The sequence below is a fragment of the Saccostrea cucullata genome, unplaced genomic scaffold (assembly GCF_032062105.1).
Source record: "Saccostrea cucullata isolate Sc308-1 unplaced genomic scaffold, CSIRO_AGI_Scuc_v1 ctg72, whole genome shotgun sequence".
Taxonomy (NCBI): Eukaryota; Metazoa; Mollusca; class Bivalvia; order Ostreida; family Ostreidae; genus Saccostrea; species Saccostrea cuccullata.
The window spans coordinates 528,782-543,016 of record NW_026918900.1 but is presented as its reverse complement, the minus strand read 5'-3'; the positions used below and the strand labels follow the sequence as shown (position 1 = coordinate 543,016).

General features: G+C 32.7%; 1 protein-coding gene across 1 annotated transcript in view; it reads right to left on the bottom strand.

Moving 5' to 3' along the window:
* Positions 1-886: 886 nt before the first annotated feature.
* The window catches only part of LOC134275290 (sodium/potassium/calcium exchanger 3-like), a 34,319-nt gene continuing 20,970 nt past the window's right edge, over positions 887-14,235 (bottom strand). Inside the window, exons 5-9 of the mRNA XM_062757568.1 lie at positions 10,463-10,563; positions 6,377-6,717; positions 5,501-5,716; positions 1,584-1,685; positions 887-1,340 (exon numbers count right to left, since the gene is read on the bottom strand). Of these exons, the coding sequence (XP_062613552.1) occupies positions 1,009-1,340; positions 1,584-1,685; positions 5,501-5,716; positions 6,377-6,717; positions 10,463-10,563 (1,092 nt within the window). The 3' untranslated portion in view covers positions 887-1,008. The remainder of the gene's footprint in view (positions 1,341-1,583; positions 1,686-5,500; positions 5,717-6,376; positions 6,718-10,462; positions 10,564-14,235) is intronic.

Below are 14,235 nucleotides of genomic sequence, written 5' to 3'. Positions count from 1 at the left end.
AGAAAATAAATATATGATGCAATAACGTGTTTTATCCTTAGCGAACATATGTTGAATTTCTTCAAGGATATATATCACTTATACTACGAACATATTCATGTGATAATAGCAGAATAAGAAATAAAAAAATATAACCTTAATAATGTTATTTTAAAAAATTGCATTTTTTCCCACAAGAAATCAAATATCTTTATCTTATTAAAAATAGGCAATGTCAATTTTAAAAGTTAATGGAAAAATTACACAAAATGAAAATGTCGTAAGTAATTTATGACATGTTTATGCTGCGTTCAAAAATTACATGTAATTATAATTTGAAAACTTCCCTTGTCCATAATGACTTCTCTCCTCTCTGATTCAATTTTTACCATCAAATTTGTTTCACCTTAAGAAAAATAAACAGGTCTTTGACACGTTAACTTATCCTTCAACATGTTAATTAATTCAAAGGAATGTAACTTAGCATTTTTCGTACAATACAATATGGCAAGAAAATTACTTTGCTTTTTATTGCGTGAACATATCCTGTAAATTATGTTTAGAATATCAAGTCACATTCGAAATACTAGCTAACAGAAACATGTATTCAATCACACATGTACAACGTAATTCTGTTAATTGTGACTACTACATACACGTTCTGGTACAAGTTTCTTTTCTTCCCCCCTTCCTATCCTTTGTGTTTTATAAATACTGAAGATACAATCATCTACTAATAACATAAAGACATAAAATTATCAATTTGTCCATATACATTTCCAAATGAATGAAAATTCTGGGTACGCATAAAGTATTTCCTAATCAAGAAAAAATATGTCCATTTAAAAAAAACGACGGGCAAGTTTGATTCTTTGTACATATTGTATTTTTAGTTAATGGTTTTACGCACTTTGAAGAAGTCTCTGTTTAAAAAACATTTTGCAATATGATTGAGTACTTGTCTAGTAAATTTTATATTATATCTTTTTTTTTTACGTGACGTTTCTCTTGAACTACCAGGTATATAAATCATTCCCTCGGACAGTAGTCGGCTACGTTGAAGTTTCCGAATACATTCAGTTCATAAAGACAGGAAAAGACTATTACAACAACGTAAACCAACAAACAAACGACACCGAACTTTTTGTTTAGCCGCCATTTTGTAACAAACATGGCGATGATTAGGAATACAACTGTTGATAACAAAGTAATGGCGGAATAAGTCAGTCCTTCGCTTTTTATAGGGATGGGGTCTCCACTTTCTAGGATGAGGGATTTTAACAACCAGGGGAGACCCAAACACATCAAAATGTCAAATACATTGCTCCCTATGGAGTTAGAGACCGCCATATCTCCTAAACCTGAAATAAAGAAAAAATATCGCTGTGTAGTGACTGAGTAAAATAAACATACTTATTGCATCTACATACTTCTTTAGAGATTAGATGAAATCTACACCGATTACTCTAAGGGAACAATTCACCTTTAACGGATGTTTAAATATATTAGTCAGCGACCTATGTTCGTACATGTATGTTGTATACTTTGCATTAGATGTTCAAAAGTCTGCACTATCAATGACAATGTTGCTATAATGTACTCACCGTCTCTTGCTACAAAGAGACTTGAAAGACAGTCTGGTACACTGGTACCTGCTGCTAACAGAGTGAGTCCCATTACTGTCTCCGGAATTTCTAGGGCATCACCTACCAAAATAAAAACAGCGTTATAAAGAAAACTCAACATCTCTTAATATAAACCACCACCTATATTATTAAAATGAATATCGACTTATAAGAGAAATTAAATATTTATATATAACATTTTAAGACGGCGTCAATACGTTCTATTTCCACTATGGAAGATCTAGAGTTATGCTTCTTAGTGCGCTCCTTTGTGGAAAAGTCGGAAAATGTACAAATCTGTGATTTCTGGAACAAGCGTAACTGTATAATTATATAAACATCTAAGTAAGGACTTTGACGGACACCTTGCACTGAGCAACTCAATAAAATGGACAGAATGCAGAAATTGTTTCAGTTATCCAAATCGCATGACAAATGATCATATGATGTACCCTTAAAACAACATTACGCTTAAAAATGATAAACGGTTATCTTTTCATTAAATATCAGAAACAAAAATGTGTTCCCTGGACATCTCTGATATACATAACATTGTTTTGCAAATAAAACAATAATCCAGAAAATTTAAGGAGATGTAATCCGGCAAAAGATGGCAACCTCAACCATATACGTCCGCCATTTTCACGATTTAAATAACCGAGATTTACGGTTAAAAATTGATATTGTGTTTACAATTTTTAATTCTAAATTTCATTTCAATAAACACTATAGGAAACTGCATATGATGTGAAAATTTTAAAACCATACAAGTAACAGCTTTTTAAAAAGCTTGCCTGACTAGATCAATAAATATCGTACATTTATTGATCTGCACCACGTGAAAATTAATGCACGTAGTTACTATAAAGTCAGATAATTATAATATAATCAACTTATTTTTAGAATTCAGACGAAAACAATACTGATAATAGATCTCTCTGGAAGGCATAATATTGAAAGAAATTTAAGAATATGTAACATTTGTGATTGTAAAACTATTGGTGATGAATTTCATTATGTTATGAAATGCAAGACTTAGTACCTTTCGAATGACAAAATATTTCTCCAAAATAGATATCGTAAAATTCCTAACATTTTCAAATTTAATGAACTAATGAACAGTAATAATGTAGAAATACAAAAATTCTTGGTCAAAATTTATCAAAAAATTTTCAAAACTGTCTGTCCTTCTTGAATCCTGAATGTGTTTTATATACACATGTACAAGTAACTGACTATACGTTTATCTCATTCTTTTTTTTCTTTATACTTGTCTATTTCTTGATCCTTGACTGTAATTTTTGTTTGTATATATGTAACTCTTGTACCAGTCATCTGGTTTTGAGTGAAAAAAGAATTGAAAGGACTGCATTCAAATAATTGATTGAAATTTTAATGCAATCTACGATTTGAAAAAAAAAATTAATGACCTTGACCTTCTAAATGACATTTTGCCAAAGGTCATTTCGCAACGGCATAACAAGAGAAACTGCTTGTGTTCTGCGTGGATTGATTTTGCTGCTGGAAAAAGTTTTTTCTAAGCTGCTGATTACATGTATCTTGACCTTAAATGGAGATATGACCAAGCATTGAATTCTCAAACTTTAATGTAACAAATTACTGGTCGTCCAAGATAACATATTCGTAGGGAATTTAAGGTCTACATTGAAGGCGAGTTATCGTTCTTTCCTTTATTGTAAAGAAGGACAGACTGGTTTTAACTATATTATATAATATACAATAATTATACTTTACCTTTTAAAGAGTATTAAAATTTTAACTGTACAGTCATGTAACAAGACAAAATCTCACTTGATTTAAAATTGATGAACGTCTATTGTCATCCTATTGTTACATGTATAAAACGCTTAAAATCATTAACTGATCAATTTACGTAATTAATAATTAGCTTTTTATTATATCTGGGTCCGCCAGAAGTTCAATCAATAATTTGTAACTACTTGAATGCGTTCTGCATTGACTGGTTAAACAATCAATTCCAAGATTAGTGGAAAAGTGTAATGAAAAGAAGCAATATGGCTTCGTACATTTATTGATTTGCACCACGTGAAAATTAATGCATGTAGTTACTATAAAGTCAGATAATTATAATATAATCAACTTATTTTTAGAATTCAAACGAAAACAATACTGATAATAGATCTCTCTGGAAGGCATTATATTGACAGAAATTTAAGAATATGTAACATTTGTGATTGTAACACTATTAGTGATGAATTTCATTATGTTATGGAATGCAAGACTTAGTAACTTTCCCATGACAAAATATTTCTCCAAAATTGAAATTGTAAAAATCCTAACACTTTCAAATTTAATGAACTAATGAACAATAATAATGTAGAAATACAAATAGCATTGTCAAAATTTATCAAGAAAATTTTCAAAACTGTCTGTCCTTCTTGAATCCTCCATGTGTTTTATATATACATGTAACTGACTATATGTTTATCTCATTCTTTTTTTCTTTATTAATACTTGTCTATTTCTTGACCCTTGACTGTAATTTTTGTTTGTATATATATACCTCTTGTACCAGTGATCTGGTTTTGAGTGAATAGTCCCCTAAAGAATTGAAAGTACTGCGTTCAAATAATTGATTGAAATCTTAATGCAATCCACGATTTGAAAAAAAAAAATTAATGACCTTGACCTTCTAAATGACATTTTACCAATGGTCATTTCGCAACGGCATAACAAGAGAAACTGCTTTATAAAGAAGGTTGTGTTCTGCGTGGATTGAATTTGCTGCTGGACAAAGTTTTTTCTAAGCTGCTGATTACATGTATCTTGACCTTAAGTCAAGATATGACCAAGCATTGAATCAGGGACACCAGCTAATGCACATCTCTGATGAAGAAACAAATCATTCTTTTTACTTTAAAAATATTAAGTGCGCAACATTTAAAAAAATGAGAAGGATGCATTTTGTAGCCTGATTCAATCTATATTTGATTCGAATTCGAAGGATCGGGGTAAAAATAAAAATCAACGCCATTAAAATCTTCTCTGTGTAATTTATCATAGCACAGAGCATGCACTTGTTTCCTATACGGGACACCCCCTACTTATTTTTACCACAAGGTACCTAACTCAATTTCAGACACTCCCGCTTCAACCTTGTATTATAAAATATCGATCATTTACCTACTTTAAAATGACAGTCATCGTTTGCTTCCAGAGACTTTTTTTTTTTGTCAATTAAATTGCTTCAGACGTCTCTGGTCGAGCCTCTTCATTGTAAAACACTCATTTATTCCTCGAAATATTAAGAATTCCATTCCGAGGTCTATGGTTTTGTCCTACATTTATAACCCCGAGTGGCACAGTGGTTAGAGCGTCTGCTGTAGAGTCACGAAGTAAGGAGTCATTCCTTACGTCGCGGGTTCGAATCCCACTGTGGGACGTGGAGACCGGTCCTTCAAATGAGACCTTATAAACCGAGGTCCCGTGTCGCAGTAGGTACTGGCACGAAAAAGATCCCTCACTGCTCAGTGGACCTGTATGAGTGCCGAGTATAGGACAAAATTGTAGCTCCAACGCAAGTGGTGGCGTCTCAATATGAGTGAAAAATTCTCGAGAGGGATGTTAAACAACATACAATGAATCAACCAATCAATCAAACATATATTAAAAACTTCAAACTTATATTTTTGCATAGCGTTTATAAGTCTAGCTTCATGTGTTAAACTTTAAGGTTCATTTAAATCACATACTTCTAAAAATAGGTTTTTCCATTAGTTAATTTCAAATCATAAGAGAGATAACTCTGAATAAAAGTAAACATGGGCCATAAATTTGGATCACGGAACTCTTCTAATCGTTGTTCAATGTGTTTAAAACTGTTTAGCTATTAACATTACATGATATTTTCGTACCTGCAACAGTCACCATCCATACCATGATGTAAGACAACCCGGCGATCCATGCAATCGACATCACAAAGGTCAAGGGGTACGTCTTGTGCCATTTACCGGGCCGCCGACAATCCGGAATAGTTACGAAGAACATGGCGTGCATTGGAATCATGGCCACCCAAAACACGCGCTTTGGGAACGTGTCTGGAATTTTCCACGGAGACTCGTACTCTTTGGCTGAAAATCAAGAAAAAAATATAAGAGATAAGGGACACATTAAATATCCAAAACGAAAACATCAAATTTGACAAGTGTATTAGCAAATGACACGATTGCAATGTTATGATTTTTTTAAAACGAAGCGTACGATGTTTTCTGACTGTACATAACATCATTTATGGGTATGTGGTGCAGTGGGGTTTTGCGATAAGGCAATGCAAGGAAAAATTGCGCATTTGAAATATAAAATGGCGTGCATTTCATCTACTGCGCATGAGTGAAGGGCTGAAGAGAGACGACTGGAACCAGAAAGAGCTTGGGAATCTTACAATCTTTGTGATCGGCGCTTTTTTCAAACGACTTATTTTCATGGCTAGTGAAGGAGGATTCAACTTCCTTCGGTGTGGTATTACTTTCGTCAATCGATCGTGCCGTTTTGGCCGTTTCTGATTCCAAAAGCGCCTGTCTTTCGCCATGATGATCATGAGTATGCAAAGGATCTTCAATTCTGTCTCCGAAGAACCTTTGCAAGAGATGATAGATGACTTGCTCCAACTTCTTATTGAAGTACATCAGAAGGATGTATACAATGTACATTAGGAACATTATCAGACTCTCATACCTGTAAGGAGAGAAAGGAAAAGAAAATATTAGCGCCATCTCTGCTTCTAGACTTACAATCTTTGTGCCCCTCTGGTGGGTGGAAATCTCTCTCGTCCTCATCAGTATCTTTATCCTCGCTAACACTTTCCTCTTCCTCCTCTTTTCTAACACTAAATGTTGTTTCATCGTCGTTTGAGTTGGGGGAACCATTAGGTGTTGATTTGCTGTTTTCATAATACAGAGGTTTGGCAGCCTCGGTTTGGTTGGAGTTATGGTCTTCGTGTCGATGTTTTTTGGCGTGTTTTCGGGCCTTGATTTTCTTGAGTAGTCCCTCCATGAAGGGTTCAATTGATTTGTTAAAATACATCAAAATGATGTACATAATATACATGGCTACCAGGATAAAGCCTTCGTACCTACAATTTAACGTACATTTTTAAAGACATACAATATCACTTTTAGAGGTTCATTGGGATATGACACGAAGTTGGTTACGTGATCAAATCCTAAAATTAATATTGGCATATAATGAAAACATTGCCAAATGTAAAGATTAAAGAACTATTCTAAATCATGAAGATCACGAGCATGTTGGGCATATTTGAGTTTGTACGTTATGTAAACCATATTTATTGCTTTTCATTAGGATTTTTGGGGTCCAAAATTCTATCTCCGACTTTGACGATGAAAATACGCGTACTTGTATTAAAATAATTTTCTTAACATTTCCAACAATCTTCATTGACAAAAGTGTATATCTGATATCTTTATTTAGAAATCTCTTGTGCAAAGCAATTGATATGTCTAAAAGGGTGCAAAAGCTTTACACTATTTTTTTTTTATTTGTAATTTGTTTGATTACTATAGAGAAGTTTTCTTGCGTGAATTATTAAGTGGCGATATAGTAAGAGTTTTAACCAAACTGAATGAAAACTTTCCTATTGTGAATTTATGAACGTCCTTTCCAGAGAAACGCTATAATAACCTAAGTGTTAATTAGAAGAATCCTAATTAATATTTAACATTCATATCGGTAAAACCTGTGCTTGTGTTCCTCCATCAGTTATGACCTTGTTCATGAGGAAGAATACTGTTCTTTTGTAACTGATTTAAGGGGGTTCGCCACATTAAAAGTCAGCTGATGGGATTAACATTCTTCTGCAGAAAGATAAGATGAGCGCCTTAATTACTATTCCCGGATTACAACGGGACTAATTATGATGAACATGTCAGAAAACTCGGTCACACCGTGTTCCTGTAATTGCTGCATCTCTTCCACTTGTTTTCAAACAATGCTCAAGTCAGAGCGGTTTTTAAAGACATTGGGGTGTCGATGCGCTCAACATTGAGGTGCATTTATACATTTCTTGTACCTACTTGTGTTTTCTTCATTTATAATATAGTAGCAATCCGTGTTTTTCATAAGAGTTGTGAATAACAAACAATATGCTCAAGGTTTTTATGGATAGTTATTGGCAAAGGTTAGCCAAAATATGCACCACTTTCAGTGAACTTTAAAAGAAGAGTTCCCAGTTCGATACTTCTTTTTGATTACATGTCAGCATTTTGATTCTTCTTTTTTTTTTGTAGTTTCAAGGTTAGAATCAGGCTTAATGAGTAACCCAGGGATTTTGTTTTATATATATATACATATATACACCATAATGTACCATGACAAAGGAACCCTTTCAAGTCTTGCCAAGTCAGTCCAAATTGCCAAATGAATTTACAAAAGTAGAGCTTTGCGTCTTGTGACCTTTGTTTCGCCTTTAATTTAATAAGTCTACGGATCTTTGAATAAAAATGTATTAGGATGTACATCAAAGAGATTGAAGAGTATAATTAAAATTGATCTCGCAGATGTGTTCGTTCCAAATACATGTACCAACGAACGCGTTTCACCCGAATTTACTAGGTCTAAAAAAAAATCTCCGTATGATACACGTGCAGATCATTTCACTGCTAGTTTTGTTATAAAATCGTCTGGTACTTAATTTGTACCTCAGCAAACTTTAAATATCAAGCAGAACGTGACATAAAATACATTAATTAATATCATATGAATTGGTCTTCGTCTTTGACCAAATGATAGTAATAAAATCTAATTTGCACCCGTGTCTTTTCTTTTAAGATACATTTATTTTTTGTAATAACATTTATTTTAGAACATTTTATCCAGTGAACAATTTTTATCACATTAATCCTCGTATACTGACATTTCGGGATGTCATGAAACAAAAATCTGGATATCCATTTTTATACACTGAAGAACGAGATTGAAATATACGATACACTAGAAGTTGAATAAAGTTTAATATTTCTCATAAAATTTTATTTAAAGAATTTGTTTTATGAGTCAACAGGGAAGCGAAAGGTACACAAAAAAACTCATGTAAATTGGGTAAAAAGAAATGTCAATGTCTTAAAATTTTGTCACATGTCTTTTTAAAGTGTTATGTTTGTATTTACTAAATGGTTTTAATCCAACAAGTTGCTTGTTTCTCATTTAAAAGCATATGTGAAAGAAACATTATCAAATAAATTAAAGATATATAATTGCCATTTCTTTGACAAGCAAAAAAGGGGTCCCCAAACACTTAATATATTTTGTGTGTGCGTGGTTTGGAGAGAAAGGGTTGGGGTTTGTGGGCACCTTTCAATGAATATTTTCAAACTAATTAAATACTTAAAAGTTATGCTGTTGTAAAAATTGCCCCACCTCCATACAACGTATTTATAATGAGATTTTGTTAAATTAATGTAACTCTAGTAGTAATGGATTCGAAAAGCATTTTGTTCTTAAGTTTAATTGTATAGTATTGTATTAAATTGTATTAAAACATTTAACCCCCACCCACCCACCGCCACTAGCTCTGTCGTTTATCGAAAGCAGTTACGACACACTCCTATAGAATGTCGAGCCATTCGAAAAGATCTCTTTTAAAATAGTTGTATGGACTAAGTAACCATGTATCAAAGAGTCGCAATTATATAGTGCCATTTTATACTTATCTTCCTTCAATGTTCAAATCAATTCAGATGTCTATAGTGTGCAATTAAGCCACAGACAGCAATAATGTATCGATCTATTCAGCATATCTAGACACGACTTTTCTGTACATATAGGCTAAAAGGAACTGATTCAATAATTATTACCCAACAGCAAACGTCCAATGCTCTTATCGAATTCTTCAAGTCAAATTTTACTGAAATCCTTATTATTAAGACCTAAACAATTACCTGCCTTGAAATCTTGCTTATAATAAAATCCAACTGAAGTTTTACATAAGAACAAAATCTTATGACTTTGATCAATTAAATTAGCAATTTAAGAGGGCTGGGTGATTGTGACCATTTGAAGACTATATTGATCTCCTCTAGAAGAAGAGCTCCATATAAAGATATACAAAAATGATCAAATTTTGAAAATAAAATGTATAAAATTTTTCTTTGCCAAATGATTTTTGATAGCTTTAGATATCATATCTAAAAGATAAGTTATTCTCAGATGCTATGGAAAAAATTAATACAAATTATTCAATTTCTTATCAGTCAGCAGACATTAAAGATATTATCCCAAAAGTGCTGGGAATTAACAGGTCAGTGTGTTCCATTTCCCGAGGCTAATAACCCTGGGCCATAGAAACTTGTAGATTCCCAGCACAGAGGGAAAGATATGCTGATCTTTTGACTGACCAGACATCGAATTACTCTTTTATAAGCTAAACAGGCAGTGCCACCAAAATAGATTGTCAGTCCTATATTTCCAAACTACAGAGTGACTGAAGGGTCAGTATTAGATATTGTCAATTTTGAATTGAAAATTTTTATAATAACTTATAACCAGGTAAATTCAAAATTTACAATTAGAAAAAAAAGATCACTGTCCAAAATTTGTAAAATTTTGACTGGTACTCCAATAGATTATCTTGAAGTTAAGCAAACAGTTCAGGGGATTGAACAAGCATAAAAAAATTGTCAAAAGAAATTAAATCGAACAACGAAATATCATGTTTTTAAACAAGATGAGGAATTTATGCATTATCATAGGATCCTTATTGCCGCAAATCACAAATTATGACATATATATTTTTTCTACTGTGTATAATTAAATTTCAGAAATGTATAATTATAGTTAACAAATTACAAATAATTACCCACCACTGAACTTCGTTGTCGTATATGGTGAGGATTAGCGCTGTAACGGATAGGAGGTAGAAGACAGTGTCACGTAGGACCGGGTACCAGGTTAACCGCACAATCTGTAAATAAGTCAGTAAAATCACTAATCTGTAAATAAGTCAGTAAACATCACTATAATCTGTAAATAAGTCAGTAAACATCACTAATCTGTAAATAAGTCAGTAAACATCACTAATCTGTAAATAAGTCAGTATCCCTAATCTGTAAATAAGTCAGTAAACATCACTAATCTGTAAATAAGTCAGTAAACATCCCTAATCTGTAAATAAGTCAGTAAACATCACTAATCTGTAAATAAGTCAGTAAACATCCCTAATCTGTAAATAAGTCAGTAAACATCACTAATCTGTAAATAAGTCAGTAAACATCACTAATCTGTAAATAAGTCAGTAAACATCACTAATCTGTAAACAAGTCAGTAAAAATGTTAACGGTAAACTTAATCTCAATTTGTAAACAAGTCAGTTAACAGGTTAGCTGCATGATCTGTAAATAAGTCAGTAAACATGACTAATCTGTAAACAAGTCAGTAAACAGGTTACATGTAACGGTTAAAAGCGCAATCTGTTAACAGACAGTTAACATCTTAACAGTTTAAAGCACAATCTGTTAACAAGTCAGTAAACATGTCAACTGTTAAAAGCACGATCTGTTAACAAGTCAGTAAACAAAATAACGGTTTAAAGCACATTCAATCAACAAGTCGGTGTGCATGTTGATGGTTAAAAGCACAAAAATTGTGCTTCTAATCCTGTTACTGCGTTACTACATGTAATTTGTATATATCTTTTGCGTCTAACACCGTGAATACTTTACTGACTTGTTAACATATTGTGCTTTTAACCGTAAACATGTTTACTGGCTTTTTAACAGATTGTTCTTTCAACCAATAAAAATTTATTATATTAAATCAAAAAGCAAGATTTCATCATTTGAATCATCAACTCAAAATCCCGGATGACAAGAATCTTAACTATTTGTACTGGAATTCAAGACCGTAGAAAAATGAAAGTCTATATAAAAAGGCAATATGCAGGCCGCAAGTGTCGTAGTTCATGTCCTCCTCTCTTAAGTACTGAAAACTACCATCATGTATATTTCCCTTTTTGTGCTAGTCTTAAGAAAAGAAAAAAAGAAAAAAATCCCTGAAAATGTGTAAATTAACAGGCAAAGATTTAATGTGTGAGTATTTAAAAAAAGTATTTGGCATCAAAGACACTGACACACGAACATTCAGTCACACAGGTCAGATCACGTGATTCAGTTATATTCCAATTCAACCAATAAATGTCTATTTTTGGAAAGGATTGAACGTTGATAAAACTTTGTGAAAGGAACCCGGAAATGCTAACAAAGGATGGTGCAATATTGATTTTAGTGTGGTTTTCTCTTTTAATTTTAGCTTAATTTTTTTAAATGGAATGTGATCAATGCCATGTTTTACCGATCCTCTATCTAAATTAGTCAGTCGGAGTACGGCAAAGTTACTTTTGGAATGGGATGGGAATAGGACTTTTTAATTCGGATATTTCGCGTTCTACCCCGAACGCATTGCCGTTCTCAATCCTTCATGCTCAGTGCTATATCGTGAATATTAATGACTTGTTGTACAAAAAATTATTTCCTTGCTACAAGCAAAAGATCATGCATGATTCTATTTAATATTTGACGACTAGTTTTGTAGTAAAATGTGCAAGAAAGGGTGAAATTTGAACGACTTTTTTGAATTCCTCTCATTGACTTATTTTTAATAAATAAATTCGTTTCTTCATATATCACTTCAACTTAGGATTTCAAAAATGTATATTCTCTGCAGATACATGTAGTATCGATAAAAGCAATTGTTCTCATTAAGAAAAATTCGCTTCAACGAAACATGTCAAATGAGAAAAATTATCCAAAAAAAAAAATCAGAATGCACTTGCAATAAGCGACAAAGAATTCATAAATACAATATTTTAAAAAAAGGAGGTGTGAATGTTGGAATTTCTTTGTTTGTAAATATAAAAACTATCACTTGCATGAACTTGTAAGTTGTAAGAACTTGTTTCTGATCCTTTTGTGTTTTATAATAAAATATGTTCAAATCAAAAACTATCACAAGATATGATTGTATAAGAACTTTGTCAAGTTAGTTTGCAGAATCCAAAGCTCCCGAACCTTGGCTGTAAATGTATTGATCACCGTATTCTTGTAATGGGGTAATAATTAAAAAAAAAATACAACAACAGAAATTGAAAAAGAAAACATTAATTTAAAATATAATTCTATAACTAGGCTACAGCCTCTGTCGTTTAGGATAGGGGTGTGAGGTTGAAGGCATTCTTGTTTTATTTATTGACTAGTCAATAAATACTTGGAATTTTTATATAATTTTTTTATTTTCATACATCTGCACATGAATTGTGACAAACGAGGAAACGCACAAATGTATGATCTTAAATCTAAGTGTTTTCTCTTGGCTGAAATATACCCAACGTAAGCTATCAAATATACAAAGGAGCGCATTATTTCTCCAATGATTCTAAATGAGGAGTCAATTTGTATATTCATGATATTCTACTTTAAATTTCCTTTTTGTGGCCACACCTACATTAATCCTTCTAGCTATCGATATATTGTATCATAAAACAGGACTGATATCGCGTTCATAAGCGCTGCCTGATTACATTTCAGCGACGTTTTAAGCACATCTTCTATAAATACAGAGTTAGTATAATCACCATTAAAATGTCCTTGATAGATAAACAGCTCTCATCACTTAGCTGTAATAATCATATTATACAAGTCGAAACACAGAAGATTCAAGCGGTGTTTAAAAATGGGAACGGGATTAGGTGATTGAAAAGAAAACAAATGTTAACGTTGTCTGCTTCATATACATCTGTCTGCAGAGAAATAAATGGGGATAACAAAAACATTGAGTGCATGAGAGGCTTTGAGTTATATATATACAGTTAGGTGGTATCATAATAAAAAGAACGAAGCAATCTTGCTCTTGCTTCATTATAAACAAATGCAGTGACGCAAATTGAAAATTACCTACAGATAACTCGATAAGATTAACACAGATTAGACATATCGATGTATTTTGTTGAGTGTTTTATTCATCCACCTATTCAAGATGCAACAGTTTTTCTTGAATTAATTATTTTAGTTTTTCAAACAAAACCATATGGTCATGGACGGATCTATAGGGAGTGGGTGGGGTGGGTCCGGACCCCCCCCCTCCCCACGTGGAATTTTTAGGGTGTTAAATGTACAAGTCACGTATACAGGTATATACTTAACCAACTAGAAGTGACCGCGTACCCCCCCCCCCCACCCCCTCACCAACCTGCATCTGTGTGAGGATTTGGTATGAAAAGTCCTATATGTATGATGCTTCAGAATACCCTACCCCCAACGAAATAGGTTTTTCCGGTTTGGAAAAGGATTTTTATTTTTTTTTGTATTCTTTTTTTACTTGTCAAGAAATTTTTGTTTGGATTTTTTTTAATTTAGGTGGACCCCCCCCCCCCGGAAAAAATGCTGGATCCGCGCCTGATGATATACTTGTTTTCTTCAAAGTTTGGGGTTTTAACATTTATTAATAAGAGTTAAAATGAATTGTCAAGTATTTAGCAACTTCTTTCAAAATGTTGTAAGGGAGAGAGAGAAAGAGAGAGGTTGAACTTAATATTCTAAGAATCATTTATGTGCGATTATTCGCTTTGAACTAAAATAGCTTT